Raw genomic sequence first — 26675 nt, forward strand, 5'->3', positions numbered from 1 at the left:
TGCACACATATATGGCCTGTAAAATACTGAAGAGGCCAGACAAGTACACAGACTGTTAACAAGTGACACATAAAATAGTGACACATAAAATAAAAATACAATAAATTGAATAAAGAATAAAAAAAACAATGAAGGGCTAAAGAGACATGTGAATAACTGTACATAGGCAGACATGCATATCTATATGTATGCAGGTCTGAGGGGCCTGAGCTCTTTTGAGGGATGATCAAACTAATAATCTTCTCAATAGTGGACATATGTTTGTGAGTGAGAAGCTTAGCAGTAGTGTTGTAGTGCCGTTCTGCACAGGGATAATGGGAGCAGCAGAGTACTGAAGAAGATTATGAGAGAGAAAAACAAATGTTGAGAATCATTCAAACGATAAGCAAACTTTGGAAGATTCATAATACATTAAAGAAATGTAACAGAAGAAATAACAGGACGATTAGATGAAGAAAACTACAAACCAGTAACAGTGAGGATCAGCGTGAATTTTTTTTTTTCATGTTCCTCTTTATTGTGTATATTGCTGTGAACAAGCATTAGACCCCTCCCCAAATTCTTCTATTTAAATATTTGTCACACTTGAATGTTTTAGATGATCAGACTACTTTTAATATTAGACAATGATAACCCAAGTAAACACAAAATGCTGTTTTTAACTGATGATTTCATTTATTGAAGGAAAAATGCCGTTCAGCCCCACCTGGCCCTATGTGAAAAAGTAATTGCCCCCTTATCTACTAAATCAACCAGTTAACCAAACTCATTTGACTACTGGGTTCAGTTTTACTATCCACACCCAGGCATGTCCTGTTCAATCTAAACATCACTTAAATAGGTCTCAAAAAGCAGCACATGATGCCAAGTTCTAAAGAGATCCAAATACAGATGCAGAACATAGTCATTGAAATTTACCTGTCTGTAAAGGGTTACGAAGCCATTGCTAAGGCTCTGGGACTCCAGCGAACCGCAGTGAGAGCCATTATTCACAAAAGGAGAAAACAGCTGTGAGCCTTCCCACGAGTGCCAAAAATGTCACCGAGAGCACACTGACAACACATTCAGGGGCTCGCAAAAGAATCCAGATGAACATCTGAAGAACTGCAGGCCTCACTTTCCTCAGTTAAGAACAATGTACACGATTCCACAATAAGAAAGACGCTGGGCAAAAATGGTATCCATGGGACAGTTGCAAGGCACAAAACACTGCTAACCAAAAAGAACACAAAACCTTGTCTCACATTTGCCAAAAACATCTAGATGACTTTTGAGATAATATGAATCGAAGGTGGAACTTTTTGGAAGACATGAGTCCTATTACATCTGGCATGAACCTAACACAGCATTCTACCATAAGAACATCATACCAACAGTCAAACATGGTGGTGGTAGTCTGATGGTCTGCAGCTGCTTTGCTTCTGCAGGACCTGGATGATGTCATAATTGATGGAACCATGTTTTCTGTTCTCTATCAGAAAATCTTGAAGGAGAATGTCTGCCCGTCACTTCATGGTGTAAAGCTTAAGCACAGTTGGGTTATGTAGCAGTATAATAATCTAAAGCACACAAACAAGTTCGCCTTTGAATAGCTCAAAACAAAACAAAATGAAGGTTTTGGAGTGGCCGAGTCAAAGTCCTGACTTGAATGCTTCAGCAAGACCTTAAACAGGCAGCTCATGCTCAAAAACCCTCCAATGTTGCTGAATTAAAACAATTACACCACAGCGATATAAAAGACTCATCGCAAGTTGTTGCAAACATTTGACTGCAGTTGTTACTGCCAAGGGTTGCACAACCAGTTATAAAGTTTAGGGGGCAAATACTTCTTCACAGGGGTGATACAGGTTTTGATCAAATCTTTATCTTCAATAAATGGAATGATCATTTAAAAACTGATAAACATTTAAATGTGACAAATTAGCAAAAATAGAAGAAAGGGGCAAATACTTTTTCACAGCACTATATGTCCAGTTTTAGTTGATACAAAACCACTCCCATGGACTGAGTGACCAAAGAGAACAAGCAGTAAGCATTAAATATTCCACCACTCTCGGGAGTGTCTAACAATGTGTAAATTTACACGAGTTGTTGAACAATTAGAGTGAACCGAACAGAAGAATAAAGTTTATGCTTTCTTGTTATTGTGCTATCACAAATGGAACAGGAAATGGAACTACACATATATATATATATATATATATGCAGAAATTATGTTGGCGGTGCTTGTGTGTGTTTTAGACTGGTGGAACTGACCTGGGAAGGGCTGGTACACAATACGTCCATGACTACAATGATAACAGAGAAAGAAATTAAGAGGAGGAGAAAATGTTGTGATAAGCATAAGAGCAGGTGTACAAGGTATCGACTAAGAATCGAAAAAGAGACAAAAGCAAGAGCAAGAGCACAACAAGAAGAGTGTCAAACAAGGATACCTTTGTACAACTTATTTCATCATGGAAGGAATTAATTTACCTTTGGTGAGTCAACTTCAACTTTGTCCTAAGATTATTAAGAAGAGCACTGCACACTAAATGTTGTCAATGGGCAGAAGGCATGAAGACGAGCATCAACAACTGGAAACTTATTCTAAAAGCAAAGCTGTCAAATTTATATTCAAGATATATGAATGCAAGACGCTAAACACCTTGAGTATTACAAATACAATCATTTGCTCTCATATTTTTTGCTAGTGGCCAATCCAACCAATTCTCCAACTCAGACTTGACCTATGCATGGAAAACTAGTCACTTGCAAACATCAATTAATTCACAACTTGTGATTACATTTGTCAATTGTGATCCCATTCTATGATTTCTGTTGGCGTTTAATATAGATTCAGCATCTATTTATGCACACAAACTGTGTTCATGGTTTTATATTAAGCCACTGCCTTTACTACAGAACCCTTTGAGATGTACACGTGGAGAATTGCCACTGATTTCAACATTTAAAATATAAGTCAAATTTATGTCAATGAATATAATATTTAGCTTTAGTATATTAGATTTGTTGGGTTACTTTTGGTTATTCACTTCACTGTAGACCCTGCCTGAATTAACAGCCTGTTGTTTTTCCATGCTATATATAAAGTCAGTCAGTCGACCAGAGGTGTTTGATTTTGAAGGCATCTCTATGATCCATTACTTCACTGACAACTGGGAGAACATTCAGAACTTCCAGGCAAGACCGGATGACATCCTTATCGCCACTTATCCCAAAGCAGGTGTGTGTACTTTTTAAAGGGATCTTTTGACAGTGAAAGCAACTGAAAATGTAGCTGAAAATGAAGAAGGGCTATCAGCAGATTTGGTTGATACTGTCAGAGTTCACCATAAACTTTCAAGCATCCAATTAGCATTAACTTAGACACACCTATCTTTTTCCAGTACCATTTAACATGTATATGTTGTATATAATATATATATATATATATAACTTGTATATATAGGCCCATTAATTTGTCAGAATACAGTATAGTTCTAGAAGGTACATTTACTTTCAGATGACCCAACTATACAAACACTCATCTCTATCAGGAACCACATGGGTGTCCTACATTTTGGACCTGCTCTACTTTAGCAAATTGGGACCAGAGCGTCAGACCTCACTGCCCATCTTCTTACGAGTACCTTTCCTTGATGGGGCCTTTCCTGGGCTGCCTACAGGTCTGTGGCATTGCTTACTCTAATACAACACTCCTAATGCAATCACCAACAAAGTCACAGAAAGGTGTTTTGTCCTTATGTAGGGGTGGAACTGGCAGACAAGTTGCCCACCATTCCACGCCTTATCAAAACCCATCTTCCTGTTCAGCTAGTGCCCAAATCATTCTGGGAACAGAACTGCAGGGTACAGTATGTCAGTATGTGGAGCATAAATATGTTGAAGTTTTCAATGCTGTTGCCAATATGTATAGCAGGTCTGTTACTGGTTCGTACATTTAGGATATCTGTACAAACGTTAATACTCATGTCCTCAGCTTTACAGAGTCTAACGTGCTGTGCAGCTCAGCTACTTGTGTTTCATTTTGCTGTCTAAAGTTGTCTAAATTTCATTAAATGGCATTGTGGAGAAAAAAATCTCAACCCAAACCCTTAGATTCTGTGTTAATCAAAGAGGCCTGCTTTAACTGTCTACATCTTAATCATGACCATTAAACTGGACTTTGTCTAGTGAGCACTTTGAGCAGGTCCTACAAAGGCTGCAACATATTAAAACCATTGCTTTATGTTCTCTCTAGTGTTTCATTCAACACATTCATTCATTCTACTTTTACATTAGTAGAATACACAGAAGAGTTGGCAGTAACTAGGTGATATGGCAAAAATAAATACCACAATAGTTCAAGAAATTCTGATAATACATCATATTAACCACAATATTGTAGAGTTCACCACTATTAAAAGAGACGCAGTTTTCACACCAGTCATGGTGCTTTATTTTCCAGCTGTTGTTGGCCACAGCCACGCCATACAAAGCTTTCCTCTGTTCTGTCAGCTTATTCTCTGACTCAGCTCATGGCTCTCTCGTCTGTCCTAATCTCTCTTTGCTCACCCACTCACACCCGTCCCCCAACCTAGTCCCGCCATTTACAATAAGAGTCTTCAGCAAACTGAACCAGTGCAATAATAGCTAGAGAACGCATAACCTAACAAACTACACAATTTATTTGTAAATATAACAGGACTAATTATGTTCTCTTTATAATTAAACAGATAAGAAATGTTTTGGAAAGTGTTTTTGAGTACTGATATCTATGATACACTCAAAAAAGCTTATTGACATCTTTTGATGTAATTTATCAGGATGACGATAAATATTTAAAGGTAAAGTTAATGGGTAAAGAAGAAAAAGGTGAATAAACAAATGTACTTGTGCTTAATTAGCTCAATTTCACCATGGAAATATGAGGAAAAATGATAAACATCAGGTGCCACAGAGACCAAATTAATTCACATGGGGAAGATTAGGGAATGCACAAATGAGAAATGAGACAAAAACTGTTAAGCAATGGCTATTTAAAAACCTTAACACATGAAAATGCACATATATACTTTTAACTGGAACCCTAGTGAACCTGCCTGGAAGAGTATATTACATGAAAATCTAGCTGTCTGCCAAAAAGTTTACTTAGGCTAAATTTTCTTCAATTAAATCATTAAAATTTTTTCTCATATTACCAGTGTGAGGCTGAGACATTTTTTCACGAATTTTCCATCCATCTTTATTAAGAGTGCCAAATGATTACGTCACGCCTTGCACCTTGCATCTGCAGTCACTGGCCATTTTATCAGGTACACCTCCCGTATAGGTGCACTTTGTCAGTATTATATTATTGACTGTAGCCCTCTGTTGCTATACAGAGTGTAGCTTTAACACAGTTGGACCTGATTAAATTGCCAGTGAGTGTAGACACAAGGTGGGCGTACTAGTTAATCTGGTGTGCTGAGCCTAAATATTAGGTTCTAGCTTATCAGCACTAGCAATCATCTCTCTCTTTCCAGGTTATCTACACAGCCCGCAATGCAAAAGACAATGCTGTGTCTTATTATCACTTTAACCGGATGAACATGGGACAGCCTGATCCAGGAGACTGGAGCACTTTTCTACAGACGTTCATCGACGGAAAGAGTAAGTGCGACAGTTACTACGTCCAGTAACAGTGAGTAAGTGATCCGCTTGAGAAGAACTTGCCTACAGAACCCTTGCAATACTGTGGGGTGTTGGGCCCAGACACACAAATTTATATTTAGAAAATAAAAATTATTCTTTGTATTTTTAGGCTAAAAATGTTGAGAAATCCTGCCTGGAATCACAGAATGAGTGTCTTGATGCCACAAAGCGCAATGACGCTTGAGCTGCTGTGGCAGATAGTACAGTGAAGTGTTCTTCCTCGATAAGAAAAAGTAAATTGCTAGTAAGCAACTGGCACAACTAGCCATTGCCAAATGACTGAAGATAACTTCAGTGTTTAAAACCTCAGAGGAAGATGGACCAAGCAAGACACTCCCACTTTCACAAAGAGAGCAGCAGCTGATGATAGCAAGTATGAGAAGAACAGAAAGGGCTCTGATGTTCTCAAAAAAGCTATGTTTTAGCAAAAAGGCCTCTACATTTTGAGCTGCACCAGTGGAGATGAGATTTCAGAGCTTTAGTAAAAGTTCCATTACATCTTCCTCTTTACCTTTTAGCTGTGTTTGGTCCTTGGTATGATCACGTGTGTGGATACTGGGAGAAGAAGCAGACGCACTCAAACATTCACTACATGTTCTTTGAGGATATGGTGGAGGTAGGGGACATACAGTGGAAAAAAATTCACTAGCTTAGCTGTTTCAGCTGTTTTATCATATGTAGCCATGTTTTAGCATCATGTTGATTACTGTAGAATTTGCACCTTGAACATTTCTTCCACCATAGGACACTGGGCGTGAGGTAGAGCGTTTGTGCTCCTTCCTTGGTTTATCTACATCAGCTAAGGAGAGGGAGAGAATTACGAAAGGTACTCAGTTTGATGCCATGAAGCAGAATAAGATGACCAACTATTCTACAGTCCCTGTCATGGACTCCAAGATCTCACCGTTCATGCGTAAAGGTTAATATGAATCCTGTTGACTGAAGCCTTTAGCATATGGATAGTATACAGATAGATGTCTGGTCTAGACAGTCTAATGTCAAATGATTGAGGAAGGTGTAGCTCAGCCAAAGTATTGCAACTATAACCACATCATCCTAGGACAGATATTTAGTTGAAGTTAGTGATACATAGTGTTAGATTGTAGTAGGAGAGACATTCAATAAGGCAGACATTTGACTCCATATTAGTTGGTTTCCCTTGAGACACTGTTGGAAGATGTTTTTCACTACAAAATATAGGGGTAGACCTAACTCGTGGGTGGAATTGGGCCAAAAAATGATGGAGAGAAACTGGGTAGGGTTCACCTAGTGTCTGCATCTTTGAGTTGCATTGGCAAAAAACATCCTAGATTTGATGATGTAAATAAGGAAGCAAGACTGGAGTTGGACGCACAAATGCTGATGCATGCAAAAGGAGAAAAAACAATAAATTCTACTATCAATTTCAAGGAAATTATTGATAATTACTAATACATTAATAAGTGGTCCCAGCCCTACACTGAAGTGATGTTCAAGTTTCTGTTCCCTTCATCAGTGTATTTCTCTCCATATCTGTTTCTGAAGGGAAAGTTGGGGACTGGAAGAATCACTTCACAGTGGCTCAGAATAAACAGTTTGATGAACACTACAAACAGAAGATGAAGACCACCACCCTCCGATTCCGAACAGAGATTTAAAGCTTTAGAGTTTTATTTAGTGTGACAATACTGTCAAAATGTACCATTCCTGCAGTACATACAGTCCCTACACACAAAACTAAGCTGCAAAAAACAAGGCATTTGCATATACACACCAATTCATCCTAGAGCAGTTTGCCCCCAACCATTCACAATGAACCTAAAAGGAATGTTTCAGGTTGTACCGCTTTTTACACAGGTACAATACAGAGCCTATCAGTCTTAAAGGCACAGTTGGTTTAATTCTAGGGGATAAAAAGACTTTGGATTGGTCATGCAAGATGAAATACAACTGGTACATAAACGTACACAAATGTCAAACGTGGAGATTAGAGGAAAAAATAAAATAAAATGAAAATTGTAGAATATGGATCCTGAATCTTGCATATTGTACATTGCATGTTGACTCACTTTATTTAAGTGCATTTATCTTTTATTTTTCATCAATAGTCTTCATAGAAAATGCTTTTTTTGGTGTTAACAATAAAATAACATGTTAATAACGTTATTCTCAAACAGAATTAAAGGTTTGGATACATTTTACATGTAATTTTAACCATGAAGGTGTTTTGTGTTCACATTTATCAGGTCGACCAGTATTGCTGTGATCAAGTTAAACTGGTGATGCCTTTTTGGGTTTCCAAGTGTTACAAGTGGTTTAGCCCTGTTATTGGAGATTGTGAGATGGAATATCACAGATGCAGATACGTCCATGGGTCATCAATTTTCCTGTTGTTTTCTTGACAATATTGACAGTCCCGTATTAGGAAGATGCCAAGACAAGGTGACCCCTTGCATAAGGACAGAAGCCCACAGGGGAAACATGCATTGTGCATCCGATTTGTGCAGAATAACAATATTACCACAGCAATAACATTGAACATTTCATTGATAAATGCAACCGATTAAAACACATGTTTAGTGTCTGAAGCTTGCTTCTCTAGATTTGCAGTGGAACTACAAGGCTAATATAACAGAAGTCTGTCACCCCACAAAAATTACATTTTTTACAATTAATTAATTTTTACAATTAACATTTCGCTGCTGTTGGAACAAAACCTTGTATCTCCAAAACGGTAACTTTACAGGAGAAGAAAAAAACATACTTCACTTTTAAGGTAAGTCAATGGAACCAGACTGTTTTCCAAGTCATTTTGGGTCATTTCTGTTGGTCCGTTCATCATGAAATTCCCATATAATGTAAAGGGCAACGGGCATTTTCAAATTATGTCAAAAACTGAAAAATGTCAAAAATGGAGATACGAGGTTTTGTTCTGACAGCAGCGATTTATCTTTTTTCACTGCTCAAAACAAATGACTCTTTCCAAAGTCCCACTACATTAAGTTTATTAATCACACTCACTCATTAGTTCCATGTGTAGTGAATCAGTACATAGTAAATCCATATTCAAGCACTAACTAGATCCCTGGGGGTGGGAACACTGGGACACTAATGACTCAATTATGTATGACATGGATGCAGAGACGCAATGACTAACAACACTGAATGGGAAACCTTCCCAATGTGCTTTGCCATGCTATCATTTTTAGGACGGAATATTTTAGTCATTTCATGAACATTTTCATTTTACACCAAAACCCAGACACAGCAGTGTGTCAGTTACACACAGCATTGTTTTATTGAAATTAAGCAAGAAACCTTAACAAGAACATGCTATACTAGATCTCCACCATCCTTACATAATATAAAGTTACACAACAAATTGTCACGTGCATTGATGCATTACTGATTACTGTTTACGTCATTTGAGCACAGCAGCTGCCCTTTACATTGTGTGAAAAATTTGTAGTGAAGGAACCAACAGAAGTGCTCCAAGGTATTGGCTGTGTTTGTAGTGTTGGATTATCTGGAAGCAAATCTAACTTCAAAAACTGCACCAATCACATACAAGACAGTCAAGAAAATCTTTAAACTGTAGACAATTAAATCTAGCCAGTTTTGATGTCCTCCTGTGAACATGGTGTAAGAGTAGGAAGAACCAAAAAAAGGTTACACTGACAATGCTTGTGTGGGAATAATATGAACTTCTGAAAGTAACCTGGGATGGGCGGCACAAGATATGTATGTGACTACAGTGACTGCAGATAAAAAACATGAAGACAGGCCAAAGATCAGCTGTGACAAAAGTGCACGAGTGGAGCAAGGGAAAAGAGTCCCAGACAAGATATCGAGGGAGAACCAAAACAGAGAAACGAGAGGAGCACAATAAAAAGAGGACCAGACAAGGACCCTTTTGTACTACTAACTTCATCATGGAAGGACCTGAAATACCTCTGGTGAGTCAATTTTCCAAACAAAAACATTTTCTGAACTTTTCCAAACATTTCAACATGTAATAATTATCTTGAGCCTGCTATATTAGACTTGTTGAGTTACTTTTGATCATTCGTTGTCCTGAAGACTTTGCCTAAATTAACAGACTGTAATTTTTTATATCATACATGCAGTCATTAAGTCGAGCAGAGCTGATCGATTTTGAAGGCATCTCTATGATCCATTACTTCACTGTCAACTGGGAGAATATTAAGAACTTTCAAGCCAGACCAGAAGACATCCTTATTGCCACTTATCCCAAAGCAGGTATGAGGGTTTTTTTTAAGGGGATTGCTTGTACACCCCCACCTTCTCACAAATTATGCATACCAACAAATCAAATGTGATACAGTGTGTGGTATAGTTAGATTTCCGCTCAGCACTGGAATTGGTGAAATAAGTGACCTTATTTACTCTAAATGCATCGCAACAGTTGCCATTGAGCACACTGGTTCTAGCATTACCCAAAGTACTGTCAATGTGGACTATTCACACAAAACTATGTCAAGCCTTTACCAACAACGATACAACTGGTCAGAAATGATCAGTGAGAAAAGATCTTTGGGACAAAAACTTATAGATCACAGGGGTCAAAGAAATATGGTGAGACTTGTGCAAGAAAACAGATGGTTCAGAATCTGGTAAAGCACATACACACTTAACACTGGTCTCAAACGGGATACAAGAGCCAAAAACAACGATGCTGTTAACAAAGAAAGTGTGTCCGAGTAGACACAGGACCATCAAAATTGAACCACGGAGGTCCGATGAATTCAGGTCCCTTTGCACCATGCTGACTGAAGGACCATAATTAGGTGCAAGCAACAACTCCATGAAGCCTTCCTACTTGGTGTTAAGAGTACATGACAATTGTGGCAGTGTGATGGTGTGGGCAATATTTTCAGTGGACCACACAGTCCCAGATCTCAACCCAATCGAGAACCTTTCGGATGAGGTGCAAACAGCTTTTTGCCTAGCTGATCCATTAGTAGCTACTGTGCCACAAAATAATTACTGCGTGGCACAATGTTCCAGCACAACATATCCATGCTCAGAGGAATTCTTCTCCTTCTCGTGCTGTTCTCCGACAGGGACTACCTGGGGGTCCTATATTTTGGACCTGCTCTACTTTGGCAATACAGCGCCAGAACGTCAGGCTTCTCTACCCATCTACTTGCGAGTACCTTTTCTTGAGGCAACCTTCCCTGGGATGCCATCAGGTAAGTGGCCTTGCTCCCTCATTAGCAGAGAAGTACTCAAAACTGTCAAAACACCTACATAAGCATGGCATGATGCATAACTTCTTGTTTGCCTTTGAGGATAGACTAACAGGCCTAATACAAACACTTTAAAATTTTAAGGAGAGTTTTTCATACCTAGGGGTGGAGCTGGCAGACAAGTTGCCCACCACTCCACGCCTCATCAAAACCCATCTTCCAGTTCAGCTGGTGCCCAAGTCTTTCTGGGAACAGAATTGCAAGGTACAGTGTGTCTGTATGTTCTTTGATATTATTCCCAAAGTGAATGTCAATTCAGTTTGTAGTGGTACCTGAATGAAATGCTATTACACAGAAAGCTGATTCACTACCTATGGTAGTAACATACTGCTATAAAAGTAGCCATAAGAACAATGGTGTCCTCAATGTTCAAAAACATCACTATATCTTCGCTTTTATAATCCTTAAAGTTGTTATGTAACAAGCTCTTATTTTACAACTTGGGACAAAGTGCATGTTTAAGCAAAGCTCAAGCATAGTTTCTGTGCAATGTGAGCAAGTGTTTCCTTTCAAGTAGCAAGTAATGAATCTCTTTTCCATTAAGACCACACTCATCATAATTTAACCCTGTCCCTAAAGGCCTGGGCCTGGTGTGAAACCCTCTATGGTCTATTACTCTGCATATATCTTAACCATAGCCATAAAAAGGGGCAATCTAGTCTGAGATCTACAGGTTGATCAGGTCCTAAAAGCCTGTGACATCACCTCTCCCAGGCCTCAAACATTACAAACAATGATGTCACAACAGTAGGATTAATAAATAGCCCTCTATACTCCGTTCCAGCTAATCATTGTTATTGATTATATGTCTCTCTAGGTTGTCTATGTAGCTCGCAATGCCAAAGACAACGCTGTATCTTATTATCACTTTGACCGGATGAACATGGTAGCACCGGAGCCAGGAGACTGGAACACTTATGTTCAGAAGTTCATGAATGGAAAGAGTGAGTTAGACCGTTACTACATCCAAGGAGATGCATACTGACCGCTGACAGAGTGATTTAGTGACACTAATGCCATTTTAAAATTTGTTATATCCAATATATTATCTTCCATATTATCCTTTAGCCATGTTTGGTCCTTGGTATGATCACGTGTGTGGATACTGGGAGAAGAAGCAGACGTACTCAAACATTCACTACATGTTCTTTGAGGATATGGTGGAGGTAAGTAACAAGCTTAACTGTTACAGACAATAAGGTGATCTGCAGATGAGTTTTTCCATTTGTAGCCATGTTTTTGCTTGACATTGATTACTGTAGGTCTAGAATTTGGGCTCTAAACATTTCTCTCTTACTTGTGTAGGACACTGGGCGTGAAGTGGAGCGCCTGTGCTCTTTCCTTGGTTTATCTACACCAATAGAAGAGAGGGAGAGAATTACGAATGGTGTTCAATTTGATGCCATGAAACAGAACAATATGACCAACTACTCTACAATCCCACTCATGGACTTCAAGGTCTCACCGTTCATGAGAAAAGGTTAGCCATGAATCCCTGTTGGCCCACTAACCCAGGTTTTAGGCACAATAATTAGTCTACAGATTCTAAAGGTTTTTATAAGCAACTCACCAGGGAGCTCATGCTCATATCAGACTAGACTGAATGAAAATCTGAATTGCACTCAAAAAAAGCTCTGAATATATATATACAATAATATTAATGCCATTTTTCATGTCAGAGCTATGTTGTCATAGTTGCTCTTGTAGTTTGTTTACTCTAAGAAATCTTTCTTTAAAGACTTGAATTTGAAATGAGTGTTTCAGTGTGTCTAAAATCACAAAAAATGAACTGTTTACTTCTCTCTATCTTTGTTTCTGAAGGGAAAGTTGGGGACTGGAAGAACCACTTCACTGTGGCTCAGAATGAGCAGTTTGATGAACACTACAAACAGAAGATGAAGAGCACCACCCTCCGATTCCGAACAGAGATTTAAAGATCTAATATGTTACTTATTTTTCCTGATGATAGAGTTTGATGAGTTTCATTTATGGAAACTAAGCTGCCAAAATCCAGGCATTTGCATTTACTTATCAATTCATCCTACAGCAGTTTAGCCCCAGCCATTCACATTGAACGTAAAAGGAATGTTTCAGTCTGTACTGCTTTTTCCATAGGTACAATACAGAGCCTATCAGTCTTAAAGGCACAGTAACAAAAAACAGCCAGTCTAAGAAATAAACAGAAATTGGAAAATTGTCATGTAACAGTTAAATATATCTTTTTGGTACATAAATACACACACGTCATGTTGACATTAAAGAGAAAAATAAAATACAAGAAAACTGTAAGATTTGGGTCTTGAACTGTTGATTCAGTTCATTTAAGCACGTCTCTTTTTTTCATCAATTCTCTTCTTCCAAAGTGTTTTTTTCTAGCACATTATTATCAAGCTAAATGCAAGATTTAGACACATTTTATGTCATTTTAACCATGATGGTGTTTTGTGTTCAGATTTATCAGTTCAACTATTTTTGCTGTGATCTAGTAAACAGTGGATGACTTGTTTTTGGGGGTTTGAATATCCATGGGTCATCAATATCAGCCAATATTACCGGTCACGTAACCCAAACCCTGACAGTCTTGACAGTCCCATATTAGGAATACACCATTTGCAGTAAAAATACACCATATTTGTAAAAGAGATTAGTGTGTACAGGATAGTACATTAACCACATAAACCAACACAGTTTGGGAAAATAAATTGGAACAGAAGCAAATTTTGCCCCACTGCTTCACACTTCACAAGATGGTTTCTCAAGGGTTCTTTAGTAAAGAAAATGGTTCTATACAGAACCATGAACACTTACTGAACCCTTTGCATGATTAAAGGATTCTTTGTATCGTAAAAGTGTTCTTCACATTGATGGAGAATGTGCTTTAGATGGTCCTATATAGAACCTTCTTGAAAACAGTTATATATAGCACCAAAAAGAGTTCTTCCATTGTAACAAGCTTGACATCGCAACAATAGAAGAACCCTTTTTGGTGCTTTACAGAACTGTTTTCAAAAACACATTCTCCAACAATCTGAAGACCATTTTGTAATGCACAGAACCCTTCAATCATTAATCAGCGTTCATGATTGTATTCAGAATTTTTTTTTAAAACTAAAGGACCCTTGAAGAACCATCTTTAAGAGTGAAGGACAAGATGACCCACTACATAGGGACAAAAGCCCAGAGTGGAATCATCATGATTTGTGCAGAATAACAATATTACCACAACAATAACTTTGAATGCTTCATTGATAAATGCAACAAATTAAAAATTACACAACAAAAATTAGTTGTGAATTCAAAAAAGTCCTATACCATTTACCATGTTTCTGCTGGTTAAATGGGACATAGTAGATTCAAATACATGTTTCCAACCAAGAAATCAAGAGGTTTCTGAAGGACAAAGGGCTCATCCACACTAAACACAAGACTTCTCCAAACATAGTTTGAGTAGGAAATGTTCATTATTATACCATTTTCTGGAATGTGCCCTTGAATTCTCTGCAAAGGAACTGGTTGTGTTTGTAATGTTATCTGAAAGCAAATGTAACGTATGCTTATGTAAACTGTCCCATTTATATATCTGATAGTCAAGAAAATTTACTCTAAGAATCTGGAGAATCATTCCTTAAATGCACAGATTACACTGGCGATGCTTGGCACATTATGAACTACTGGAAGTAACCTGTGGATGGGCGGTACTCAATGTGTATGTGGCTACAATCATTTCCGATCAAAAAAACAGAACTAAACAAATAAAGACAGGGCAAAGATCAGCTGTAACAAGTACAAAATTAGAACAAGAGAAAGAGTGCCAGGCAATATATTGAGGAAGAACCAAAGAAGAGAAAAGGGATAGGTGCAATAAGAAAAGGGTCAAAGACACTTCTGTTCCACTTACTTCATCATGGAAGGATCTGATAAAGCTTTGGTAAGCCAACTAAAAACAAGTTTCTTAACACTGTAACATGTAATATTTATCTTAATCAAGCTATACTACATTTGTTGTGTTATTCATTGTACTAAAGTTTTTCACACCATACACACAGTCATACAGCCGAGTGGAGTTGATTGATTTTGAAGGCGTTCCTCTGGTCCATTTTATCACTGACAGCTGGGAGAACATTAAAAACTTCCAAGCAAGACCAGATGACATCCTCATCGCCACTTATCCCAAAGCAGGTGTGTGGGCTTTGTTACAGGGATTGTTTGTATCCCCCACCTTCATGCAAACTGTATATACCAACAAATCATATGTGGTATTAATTAGACATGAGATTTTTAAGTGTCATTTAGTTTTAAGCTGAGCATTGGAATGGGCAAAATGTGTGACCTTAGTTACTTAGCGCAATAGTTGGCACTAAGCATGCTGGTTCAGGCAACACCCAAACAGCGGTCATTCCTGACTTTCATGCACAACTGTTTAAAGCCTGTACCGAAAATGGTGGCAAAAAACTACCAATGATCGGAGACACATAAAAACACATAAGGATCACAGAGGTCAAAGAAAAGTGCTGAGAATCATGCGACCAGACGGGTAAATCACATCACACATTCAATACTGATGTGCAAAATGTATTCAGAATGTCTTGCTCCACACAAAACACAAGACATTTTTTCTCAAATGGGCTACAACAGCCAAAGACAAAGTTGAGTGATGATGTGTTCAATAATCAAAGCGTGGGCAAAGGACCACCAAAACTGGACCACTGAGGAGTGCAATAAAGATCTGGTCAGGTGAATTGAGGTGTCTTTAGCATCATGCTACTTTAAGGATCAGAATTTGGTGCAAGCAACATGTGTCCACGGAGTAGTTTGGTGTTAACAGTACAGCACAATTGTGGCAGCGTGATGGTGTGAGGAATGTTTTCCTAGCACTCATTAATGTCTGGATACCCACTGAAGAGTATCTGAATAGTACAATATATCCAAACACTGTTATTGACCAAGTTCATCCACACTTAGATGGTCACATGGCATTAATTACCACTGAACGGTTCCAGGAACATGACAGCAAGTTTTCATTGCCTCAGAGAACTGCACAGTCCCTCGATCTCAACCCTTTCAATCCCTTTTGGGAGATGCTCAGAGGAATTCTTCTCCTTCTCTTGCTGTTCTCCAACAGGGACTACCTGGGTGTCCTATATTTTGGACCTGCTCTACTTTGGCAATACATCGTCTGAGCGCCAGACTTCTCTACCCATCTACTTGCGAGTACCTTTTCTTGAGGCAAACATCCCCAAGATGCCTTCAGGTAAGTGGCCTTGCTACCTGTGACAAAACACACACGATCAGTGAGGATTTTGTCAGCTTAGTCCTCATAAGCAGAGAAGCAGTCAAAACAGTTAAAAAAACCCTTACATAAGCTATTTATTATGCATAAGTTTGCCTTTGCCTTTGAGGATAGATCCACTGGCTTAATACAAATACTGAGAAATTTTATGGAGAGGTTTGTATCCTTTGGCAGGGGTGGAGCTGGCAGACAAGTTGTCCACCACGCCACGCCTCATCAAAACGCATCTCCCTGTTCAGTTGGTGCCCAAGTCCTTCTGGGAACAGAATTGTAGGGTATGTGGGGTTCTTGTCTGTATGGTCTTTGATTTTAGTCCCAATGGGACTGTTATTGGTTCTTGAACATTTAAGATCCATACAAATGTTAATATTTACGCAGCCCTCTGTGTCACAGAGACTGATGTGCTGTAAAACTCAGTTTGTAGGAGTAACTGAATGAAATGATATTACTAGGGATGCACAAAGCATGAATTTTAATGGCTGATTTTGATCCCAATTTCTAGATGATTTTTATTAGCCTTTTTTTTCTATGAAGCTCACACTGTATGGGGTAAATGAACAAATGAAATACACTAGCACATTTTTAGTACTTTGTATTAGCCAAACCTGCAATATAAAGAAAAATGATTCTTTCTTTATTGGGGCAGTCTGGCATGTAAAATTTATGCTACATAAGTGATACATGAGGTCATGCATAATTATGCTACAACGTTTTGGTATAGGTGTAGCAGCAGGTTTCAAATACAGCACGAATGCACTAACTTGGCTCATGTCATTTATGCCCTAAAATCGCAACACCGATCAAATAAAACAAATAAAATCGATAAAAACAATAAATTGGCAGATTGCCAATTTTGTGTTTTGAGCAAAAATCTGCTGATTCCAACTGTGAATCCCTAAATATTACAGAGAAAGCTGATTTACCACCCATGGCATCATATATTACATCACATATCTCTGTCTACATCTCAGGTATAACCATACTAGAGGGCAAACTGGTGTCAGATCCATAGTTTGAACAGGTCCTAAAAGCCTGTAACATAATGAAAAAAAACATAGCATAATGACCTCTTCTAGGCCACAAACATTATAAACAACAATTCAATTTACAACAGTAGGGTATTTATAGCTTTTTATATTCTATTGCAACTTATCAGTGGTATTCATCATAAATCTCCCCCAGGTTGTCTATGTAGCTCGCAATGCCAAAGATAACGCTGTATCTTATTATCACTTTGACCGGATGAACATGATAGCACCGGAGCCAGGAGACTGGAACACCTACCTACAAAGGTTCATGGATGGAAGGAGTGAGCAAAACCATTACTGCATCCAATAAAGTGTATACTGACCACTGGCAGATGATTTAGTAATATCAATTTTAACGCTATTTCAAAATTTGCTATATTCTATGTAATACCTTCCATATTACCTTACAGCCATGTATGGTCCTTGGTATGATCATGTACGTGGATACTGGGAGAAGAAGCAGACGTACACAAATCTTCATTACATGTTCTTTGAGGATATGGTGGAGGTAGGGAACATACTAGCTTCGCTATAAAATCACATAGCTGGGACAACTGGGATGACAATGAGGTGGTTGTTTGACCAGTTTTTCCATACATAGCCATGCTTTGGCTTGATATTCGTAACCGTGGGTCCAGAATTTGACCTTTGAGGATTTCTTTTCTGCTTGTCTAGGACACTGGGCGTGAGGTGGAACACTTGTGCTCCTTCCTTGGTTTATCTACATCAACAGAAGAGAGGAAGAGAATTACGAAAGGCACTCACTTTGATGCCATGAAGCAGAACAATATGACCAACTACTCTACAGTCCCAGTCATGGATTTCAAGATCTCACCATTTATGCGCAAAGGTAAGCAATCCTTATGGGCCCACTGACCAAATTCTTGAGCACATGAATAGTCCATTGTTTCTAAAGATTTTTATAAGCCAACTAAGCAGGGGGATTTCCATAAAAAAACAAGCAAGTAAAGAATTAAATAAATAAATAAGTAAAAAAGTATGCTCCCATGCAAAATTAAATAAAAAAATTAAAAGGTAGATTTTAAGTTATGAATTTTAGAGCTTCCCCACATCATGTATGCTGTATGCTGATATCAGATTTGACTGAACTAAAATTCTAACTAGGCATAAATACTAAGAAGCTCACAACGTGTGGGGTAAATAAACAAATAAAACACAATAGCCCATTTCCAGCACATTTCATTAGCTAAATTTGCAACATAAACAAAATTATTTGCTCTTCATTGGCATGTAAAATTGTCCATTTTAAACAACATTCATAAAATAAAGTGTTACATCCAAAGTAAGTGGCAACTAGCTATTTAGCACAATGAGACATGTAGAATTGTGCTACGACACAGTGAATAAGAGATCTGCACATTTCCTTGAAAATAAAATAATACATTAATTAATTAATTAATGTAACCATGCAAAATTAAATTTAATATATTTCAAGGTAGTTTTGAAGTTTTTTTTTTTCAAGTTTCTCCATATCAGGCTCTAAATGGCCTCTTAAATATTGAGCTTAGACGTTCACAGGATACTGATATTAGACTGGACTGAACTAAAATTTTAACTAGGCACAAATACTAAGAAAAAATGAATGAATAAAATACTTATAGCCCTAATGTCAATTAATGATTGGACCAGCACTGTATAGCTCAGCCACATGCTCTCTACTCATGTTTGTATGTTTTGATGTAATATGTGCTGCTGTGCTTTAACATATAGAGCCATTACATAGAGAAGAGATAGCATATCTGCTTCACCATTCTTTCACAACTAGATTATTTGATTAGCTTTTAGCAAAACATAGCTTGTTAATAAAGTATTAAATATTTGAACAATTTCTGCTGTTCTGCACACCGTTATGTAAAGTATCTACAGGCACATATTGGGACATATGTTTAGTTTAACTTACTGAACACAGACCTTTGACTCCTCTATATATGTATAAGCAACGATTAGGATGCTGTTGGGAGTTACAAGGAAGGTTTTCACCGCAAAAACGGGAGCTTGTGCTTTTGTTTAAAGCAGGGCTGGAGAAGTGTGGTCTAAGAACATTTGATTTGGCCCACTAGAAAGTTACTCTAATGCTACCTCCTCACTCACCGAGAGAACAAACTTATTTTTATTCTATATACTGCATTTTCAGTAGTGTTATATAACAGATGTTTAAAAACTTGATTTTTACCTTCTTTATATGTATATAATTTTTTTTGGTCCTTGGCCCACCACATACATTGTACTTTGGCAACCCTAAGACGAAACACCCCTGTTTACTCTAATTGTTGATGACACTGGCAGTTTCAAAACTATAGCCAGATACCAAAGATGTGAACTAATGAGCCAATATTTGTTCCTTTCCACTGTATATTTCTCTGCATATTTGTTTCTGAAGGGAAAGTTGGGGACTGGAAGAACCACTTCACTGTGGCTCAGAATGAGCAGTTTGACAAACACTACAAACAGAAGATGAAGAGCACCACTCTGCAGTTCCGAACACAGATTTAAGAAATCCTACATAATACACACTATGTGTTGGCCTTGTTTATTCAAGCATTTTTTTTTCATGAATTGGTATGTATTGTCAGGTATTGTTTTCCCTCCCATGCACAGTTTTCAGTCAGGCAACTTTTCTCTCACGCACACGCACAAGCACAAACACGCAAACCCTCATCCTGATAATCTAACAGTACGGCAAGATAGTGACAGACGCCCCCATGAGTTTCGCTCATGCACATAAACACACAGTTGAGGGAAATGAACTGGATTAACAGCCAATTGTGTTGTTTTAGCACAATGATGAAAAATCTTGTAAAAGCCCCAAAGGGGACAATTAACATGCAAACTCGTCTCTACTAAGCTGGCTACAGGCCTACATGATGACTTATCCTTTTGCATGTGTATCACTGCTAATGATCATTGTAGCGATTCATGACAAAAATGTAACTAATGCTGTTTTTGAGGCAAAATGTTTATGGAGGACCTCATCCCTTTCTGAGGGGGAGAATCTTTCACCAATGGTCTAACAATACATTCTCACTTCATGAAAAAAGTCTTTTTTTTAATTTTTCTCTTTCAAAATTATATATATATATATATATATATATATATATATATATATATATATATATATATATATACACAATAGTTAAATATATACTATATTATTATATATTATACTATAATATATAACTATTGTACAGCTTAATATGAATGCATTGATTCCTATTAATAAATCATTTGAGTGAATTTACAAATTGTTTATGTTTATTCACAAACATATCTTGTGGTATTTAAATCTTTCTGGTTAAGCGTCACAGTAAACAAAGTTAGTCTTTGAGAACTGAAGAGTTGGTTGACAAGGTTTGTAAAGGATTTACAAAATATAGGAGAAACAGAGAGAGAGAGAGAGTTATGTTGTGCAGAAAACCAATCCCCAGAAAGATCAAGTGACAGGAAGCAGGAAACCAAAGCAAAACACGCTAGGAATTCTAGGAACCACCCTCAAGAGTCTGGCAGTGTATTAAGTCAAACAGTACAGTTTAAGTTACACAGCACAGTAAGTGTATGACGAGAGCGTCCCGAGCAGAAGAACAAAGTTCATGTTTTCTTGCTGTTATTATGCTATTACATGCACTGATACATTACTACTATAATTACCATACTGAAGTGCATTATTATTTTCCTTTGGTTTGACAGAACATGCCATATTTCAAGACAGCTTTTCAACCCTGAACTCGGGAGGTCTCTAAGGGAAAGGGGGCTCCAATAATCACAGCAGATTTGCCCGAACATAGCAGACAGTTCCTACTGAAACCACCAAACTTGTTTTTCTGGAATGCACCCAAGAATTCCTGGCAAGGAATTGGTTATGTTTGTAATGTTGGGTTATCTGAAAGCAAATGACACTTCAAAAACTGTTCTGTTTATATACATGACAGTCACAGTCATGACAAACTGCTCTAAAAAAATCTTACTTGGGAAGTAAATCCTGTCCTCTTGAGTGAGGGCATTCTTAGAACGCAGAGATTACATAGGCGGTGTTTTGCGCATGCGTGTTTTGGACTAGTGGAAGTGAGCCTTGGGGGGAGGGACATAACGCATGTGTGACTGGAGCTATAACAGAGAACGGAATAAAGCAGGGGAGAAAGATCAGGTGTGAAACATATAAGAGCAGTGCAAGAGAAAAGAGCTCCAGGAGTACAAGTTATTGAAAGAGAAGTGCAAAGGTGCAATAAGAAGAGGATCAAACAAGAATACTTTTGTACTACTTCTTTCAACATGGAAAGACTTGATATTCCTGCGGTGAGTCCACTGCAAAATGTTTTCTCAAAGTTTTAGATGAATATTTTAAAAGTTCTATCACACATGAATGGATCACTAATGGGCGAGGAATGAGTGGAGCATTACAAATGCTAGTTTAAAACTTCTTTCAGCCAGACCATTGGTGTCTTACTTTTTCACTGCTGGCAGTATTTGAACATACAGTGAGGTGCTCGTGATTTAATGAGACTTCAGTTTTGGCACATCTTTAAGCTAAACCTAAATCACCCACTGTGCAATTCTCCAGATTTCAGAAGTTGTAATTGGAAAATATTAATATCATCTCAGCTGTCAATGCTGAAATCTGATTACTTCTGCTCAGATATATAGACAAATAATGTTGACAATGTTGACATGCTGATGTGAATCCCTCTTTTGACAGGACCCGTTTTATGATGCACTGAGTGATTCATAAAAGCAGAAAATGGTTAATCATATACAAACTGATCAATTTTGTTTAATATGCATGAGATTTTAATTACAGATTCAAAATATTAGCCAAATCTGTGTGCATACAATATACATATACATTTAACTCTGTGCTCAATGCTATATTATGTTTAATACCACCTTTATAAGGGAAATAAAATTGTGTTTTCCATTAACAGCTATTATTCTATTTTTCTTCTTATTATAAAAGATCTTTATATGCAAAACTCTCACACTATAAAGTGCTTTGGAATGAAACTCTTCATATGTTGTCTTGCTTGCTCTTTGAACCTAAGACTTTGTCTGAATTAACAGCTTTAAATTTGTTTTTTCACACTACACATGAAGCCAACGAGTCGTCCAGAGTTGTTTGATTTTGAAGGCATCTCTATGGTCCATTACTTCACTGACAACTGGGAGAACATTCAGAACTTCCAGGCAAGACCGGATGACATCCTCATCGCCACTTTTCCCAAAGCAGGTGTGTGGGTTTTGTTACAGGGATCATTTGACAAAAATTAGTAATATGAATGAAGACAGTCATACTGTATCTTATAGATTTGGTTCACAAAACCTTCAAGCTATTTTTGTCCACTTTAGCTTTAATGTCTTCAAAATAAGGTACATGCATTAATTTTAGCAAGCTTATCATACAAAAGGATGGACAGAAAAATATTAATTACATAAAGTGCCCTATAAGGAGTATGTCCACCCTCCAAACTGCTTTCTGTTATGTTGTGATATAAATCTCTGTGTAGTAGGATATTGGACTATTCTTCAAAAAGGAAATAGTCCAGCTCTTTGAAGGATTAAGAAGATGGAGCTCCACTCAAATCTAAGTGTTCCAGTGCTAATCACTCTTGTATTTGTGTTGTGCTGTGTAAGGGGTCACTATCTATATGACGGAACTATGTTGGCACCTGTTCCAGTAAAATGACCTCCTGTTCCTCAGAGAGCAGAGTAATCATCAGGGCTTTTGATTTCCACTAGATTGCTCTCCATAAAGTTAGAGATCTACCATCATGTGTCCCCATGGGTTCAGGTTTTGGTCACCTTACATACTTTTTCCTTCAAACCACAGTGCAACCACTTTGGGACATCTTACTTTTTTTTACTGTTATTCCGTGAATATTTACTTCTTTCTTTCTTTGCCATTTTTTTTCTTTTTTGTCCACTTGAAGCTGAACTACAATTTCCTTTTCAGCATTTCCTATCTTCTCTCCTTCTGAACACTTTCTACTTATTCATGTTGTGTTTGTCATTTTGTGAATCCCTGTATAAAGAAATGACGACAGCATTCATAGACCTATTTTTGCCTACTTAAGCTGACTCGTCATTATATTATTTCACACAGTATATTTTGGCTGAATCCCAGTACTTCAGTTTGACACACGTCATCTTCCTCTCTCTTTCGGTTCTCTGACAGGGACCACTTGGGTATCCTACATTTTGGACCTGCTCTACTTTGGCAATACAGCGCCTGAGCGCCAGACCTCGCTGCCCATCTTCTTGCGAGTACCTTTCCTTGAGGGGACATTTCCTGGGCTGCCTTCAGGTCAGTGGAGTTACCATAAGCCTAGTCCTCATATTCAGATATAAGATCAGTGAAAACACTGGCACAGTCCAGTCGTGATGCATAACTCGTGGCTTGTCTTTGTGGATAGGCTAAACAATGGCCCTGACACATTGAGAAATTTTAAGAGGTTTTCATTCTTTACCAGGGGTGGAGCTGACAGACAAGTTGCCCACCACTCCACGCCTCATCAAAACCCATCTTCCCGTTCAGCTGGTGCCCAAATCCTTCTGGGAACAGAACTGCAGGGTACAGTATGTGGGACTTCTTCTCTGTATGCTCTTCAATGCTATTCCCAATGTGAACATCAATGAAGTTATATGTTTTTGAACTTGGAGAGGACGAAATTCTCAGTCCTCAGCATCATGGAAATGTATGTGCTCTGTCTGTACGGTGCAGTCAAATTAAATGATGATGGAGAATGAAGTTTTCACCTACTGCAATATAATACTTGTGTAAAAGATGTAATAATGTCTACAACAAGAGCTTATTTTACAATCTAGAAACAAGTTGTACTTGCAAGAAAAAGTGGAGAAGAATTTTCATAAAGTGATAATGAATATTCCCTCCATTAGGTGTGTATTCATGACATTTCGAACTTGTAACTCAGGCCTTTGTGTGCTCTGAGCCTGCTATAGTCTAGATCAGGTGTCGGCAACATGCAGCTCTTTTACTGCCCTGTTGTGGCTCCACAGCAGAATTAGGTAAAAATAAAATAATCCTCCTTTGCAGTAAAATAAAGCTCTACCTATCAATCTAACACAGCTTTATCACTAAATGGTCTTAAACGTTGGAGTTAATGTATTAACTGCCAATTCACCCTTCAAATTTGAACAAGTAGCTAGCGAATGAGAAGATGATCAGCCTTATAAAAATCAAATGTTGAGAGACATTTTCAAGAAATTATTCCACTTTTGGAAAAGTTTCCTGCCAGGCATGCGAGAAAATCAGCTATATCTGAGCTAAAGCTTAAAGCAGAGCAAAGCAAGTCTGCGTTTTTGCTTATATTTTTTAACCTATACTAGTACATTAGCACACACTGAGACATATTTACAGCCAAGATGGTAAAATGGACACTAAAATGTTGTGGCTCCCAAAGTGGTTTTTTTGCTGAAAAAACAAAATGGCTCTTCTGAACATTTGGGTTGCCGAACCCTGACCTAGATCATAAGTTGCCCTTCAGGTATCAAAAAGGGGTGCTTTCCCGCATCTTTACCTTAATCATTACAGAGGACAAACCCGGACAAAGATACACAAGCTACAGGCTCAACAAAACCTGTAACACAATGAAAAAAAAAATGCAACATGAAGGGGCACACAAAAAGGACACAAAATTATAGCGGATATTCAGCTCTGTATATGCTGTTCTGTGATAGTGATTGTCTCTATTTTCTCTCTCTCTAGGTTGTCTATGTAGCTCGCAATGCCAAAGACAACGCTGTATCTTATTATCACTTTGACCGGATGAACGTGGGAGAGCCTGAGCCAGGAGACTGGAATACTTTTCTAAAGAGGTTTATGGATGGAAAGAGTGAGTGAGACTGCATTCAGTGTGATATACCGACCAGTGCCAGAATGATAAATGATATCATTATTAATGCTATTACAAAACTTTAATGAAAGTCATGGAATATATTTCACTTTACCATTTAGTGGTGTTTGGTCCTTGGTATGATCATGTGTGTGGATACTGGGAGAAGAAGCAGACGTACTCAAACATTCACTACATGTTCTTTGAGGATATGGTGGAGGTAAGTAACAAGCTTAACTGTTACAGACAATAAGGTGATCTGCAGATGAGTTTTCCCATGTGCAACCATGTTTTAGCTTGATGTTGATTACTGTAGGTCTAGAATTTGGGCTCTGAACATTTCTCTCTTACTTGTCTAGGACACTGGGCGTGAAGTAGAGCGCTTGTGCTCCTTCCTTGGTTTATCGACACCAATAGAAGAGAGGGAGAGAATTACGAAAGGCACTCACTTTGATGCCATGAAGCAGAACAATATGACCAACTACTCTTCAATCCCAGTCATGGACTTTAAGATCTCACCGTTCATGCGAAAAGGTTAATACTCTATGACTCTACTATGACTTTTTGACAAAAATCTTTAGCACACAGACAGTATACAGATAGTACACAGGCCATTACTTCTGGTATCAGAGAGCCAGGGTCCAGCACAGTTTAATGTTTCCCTGCTCTACACATATTATTCAAGTCATTAGCTAATTCGCAGGTTTAGCTGGAACGTTATAGCAGGAAAATGACCGTGATGTGCTCGACTTTGGCCTGCCAGAACTGGAACTGATAACGTCCGCTCTAGACATTCTAAACACAAATGATTAAAGAAAAACTGTATCGTTCGTGTTTAGAATGTGTAGAGAGGGTTATCAATTCTAGTTCTGGCAGGCCAAAGTCTAGCACATTATGGTCATCTTCCTGCTATAACGTACCAACTAAACCTGCAAATTAACTAATGAGTTATTGCATCACAGATGTTTGACTCCTCTACAAATACAGACATTACAATTGGGAGTACAACCTTAGATGCTTGATGGGGCTGTGTTCATGCTCCAGTCACTGATGACAATGAAACTGAATTTCAAAACCGCAGAGACATACAAACAACTATCCCAATTCAAAAGACTGTGATAAATTGACCCACAGTTCAGGTCAGAAAAGAGATTAAAGTAACTATAAAGTTCCAATTCCCTTCAACTAGTATTTCTCTCTATATTTCTTTCTACAGGGAAGGTTGGGGATTGGAAGAACCACTTCACTGTGGCTCAGAATGAGCAGTTTGATGAACACTACAAACAGAAGATGAAGACCACCACCCTCCGATTCCGACAAGAGATTTGAGATTAATGAAATCCCTGTATTGTAATATAGACCTAGTTTACTGAAGAAAACTTTTGTGTTTATGCATCGTCTTTTGCAGCACATACTGTAAGACAAAATGAGGAGATACTTTGAAGATACTTAATCCAATAAAAGGTAATTGTTTAGTACGTCTGTGTATGGAAACGCTTCTTTTCGTTTCCTAGAGCTTATATTTTCAGTGGCCTAACAGAGAAGCAGCCTGTGTGTCAGTATCACAATG

The 26675-nt window shown here is 38.0% G+C and overlaps 3 protein-coding genes across 4 annotated transcripts; all 3 read left to right on the forward strand.

Annotated features, from left to right (window-relative positions):
• The first annotated feature begins 2255 nt into the window (after positions 1–2255).
• Positions 2256–12879, forward strand: LOC118814075. Its single transcript, XM_036579737.1, has 16 exons — positions 2256–2480; positions 3094–3226; positions 3540–3668; positions 3752–3852; positions 5508–5634; positions 6195–6292; positions 6421–6595; positions 7201–7310; positions 9420–9611; positions 9783–9915; positions 10740–10868; positions 11029–11129; positions 11743–11869; positions 11994–12091; positions 12231–12405; positions 12747–12879. Exons 1-16 carry the CDS (start codon positions 2457–2459, stop codon positions 12857–12859), a joined length of 1965 nt encoding a protein of 654 aa, XP_036435630.1. The 5' UTR covers positions 2256–2456; the 3' UTR covers positions 12860–12879.
• Positions 12880–14693: 1814 nt separating this feature from the next.
• Positions 14694–20314, forward strand: LOC118813569 (cytosolic sulfotransferase 3-like). Its single transcript, XM_036578969.1, has 8 exons — positions 14694–14853; positions 14972–15104; positions 16048–16176; positions 16390–16490; positions 17398–17524; positions 17654–17751; positions 17919–18093; positions 19645–20314. The coding sequence occupies exons 1-8, from the start codon at positions 14830–14832 to the stop codon at positions 19755–19757; spliced, it is 900 nt and encodes a 299-aa protein (XP_036434862.1). The 5' UTR covers positions 14694–14829; the 3' UTR covers positions 19758–20314.
• Positions 20315–21326: 1012 nt separating this feature from the next.
• LOC118813568 (cytosolic sulfotransferase 3-like) lies at positions 21327–26583 on the forward strand. Of its 2 annotated transcripts, none has more exons than XM_036578968.1 (8): positions 21327–21554; positions 22317–22482; positions 23428–23556; positions 23723–23823; positions 24979–25105; positions 25228–25325; positions 25465–25639; positions 26322–26583. In XM_036578968.1, the coding sequence occupies exons 2-8, from the start codon at positions 22344–22346 to the stop codon at positions 26432–26434; spliced, it is 882 nt and encodes a 293-aa protein (XP_036434861.1). In that variant the 5' UTR covers positions 21327–21554; positions 22317–22343; the 3' UTR covers positions 26435–26583. The 2 variants fall into 2 exon arrangements, with proteins under 2 accessions (XP_036434861.1, XP_036434860.1); XM_036578967.1 differs by having other exon boundaries at positions 21332–21554; positions 22350–22482.
• The last annotated feature ends 92 nt before the right edge of the window (positions 26584–26675 follow it).

This window comes from Colossoma macropomum, unplaced genomic scaffold, assembly GCF_904425465.1.
Source record: "Colossoma macropomum unplaced genomic scaffold, Colossoma_macropomum, whole genome shotgun sequence".
Taxonomy (NCBI): domain Eukaryota; kingdom Metazoa; phylum Chordata; class Actinopteri; order Characiformes; family Serrasalmidae; genus Colossoma; species Colossoma macropomum.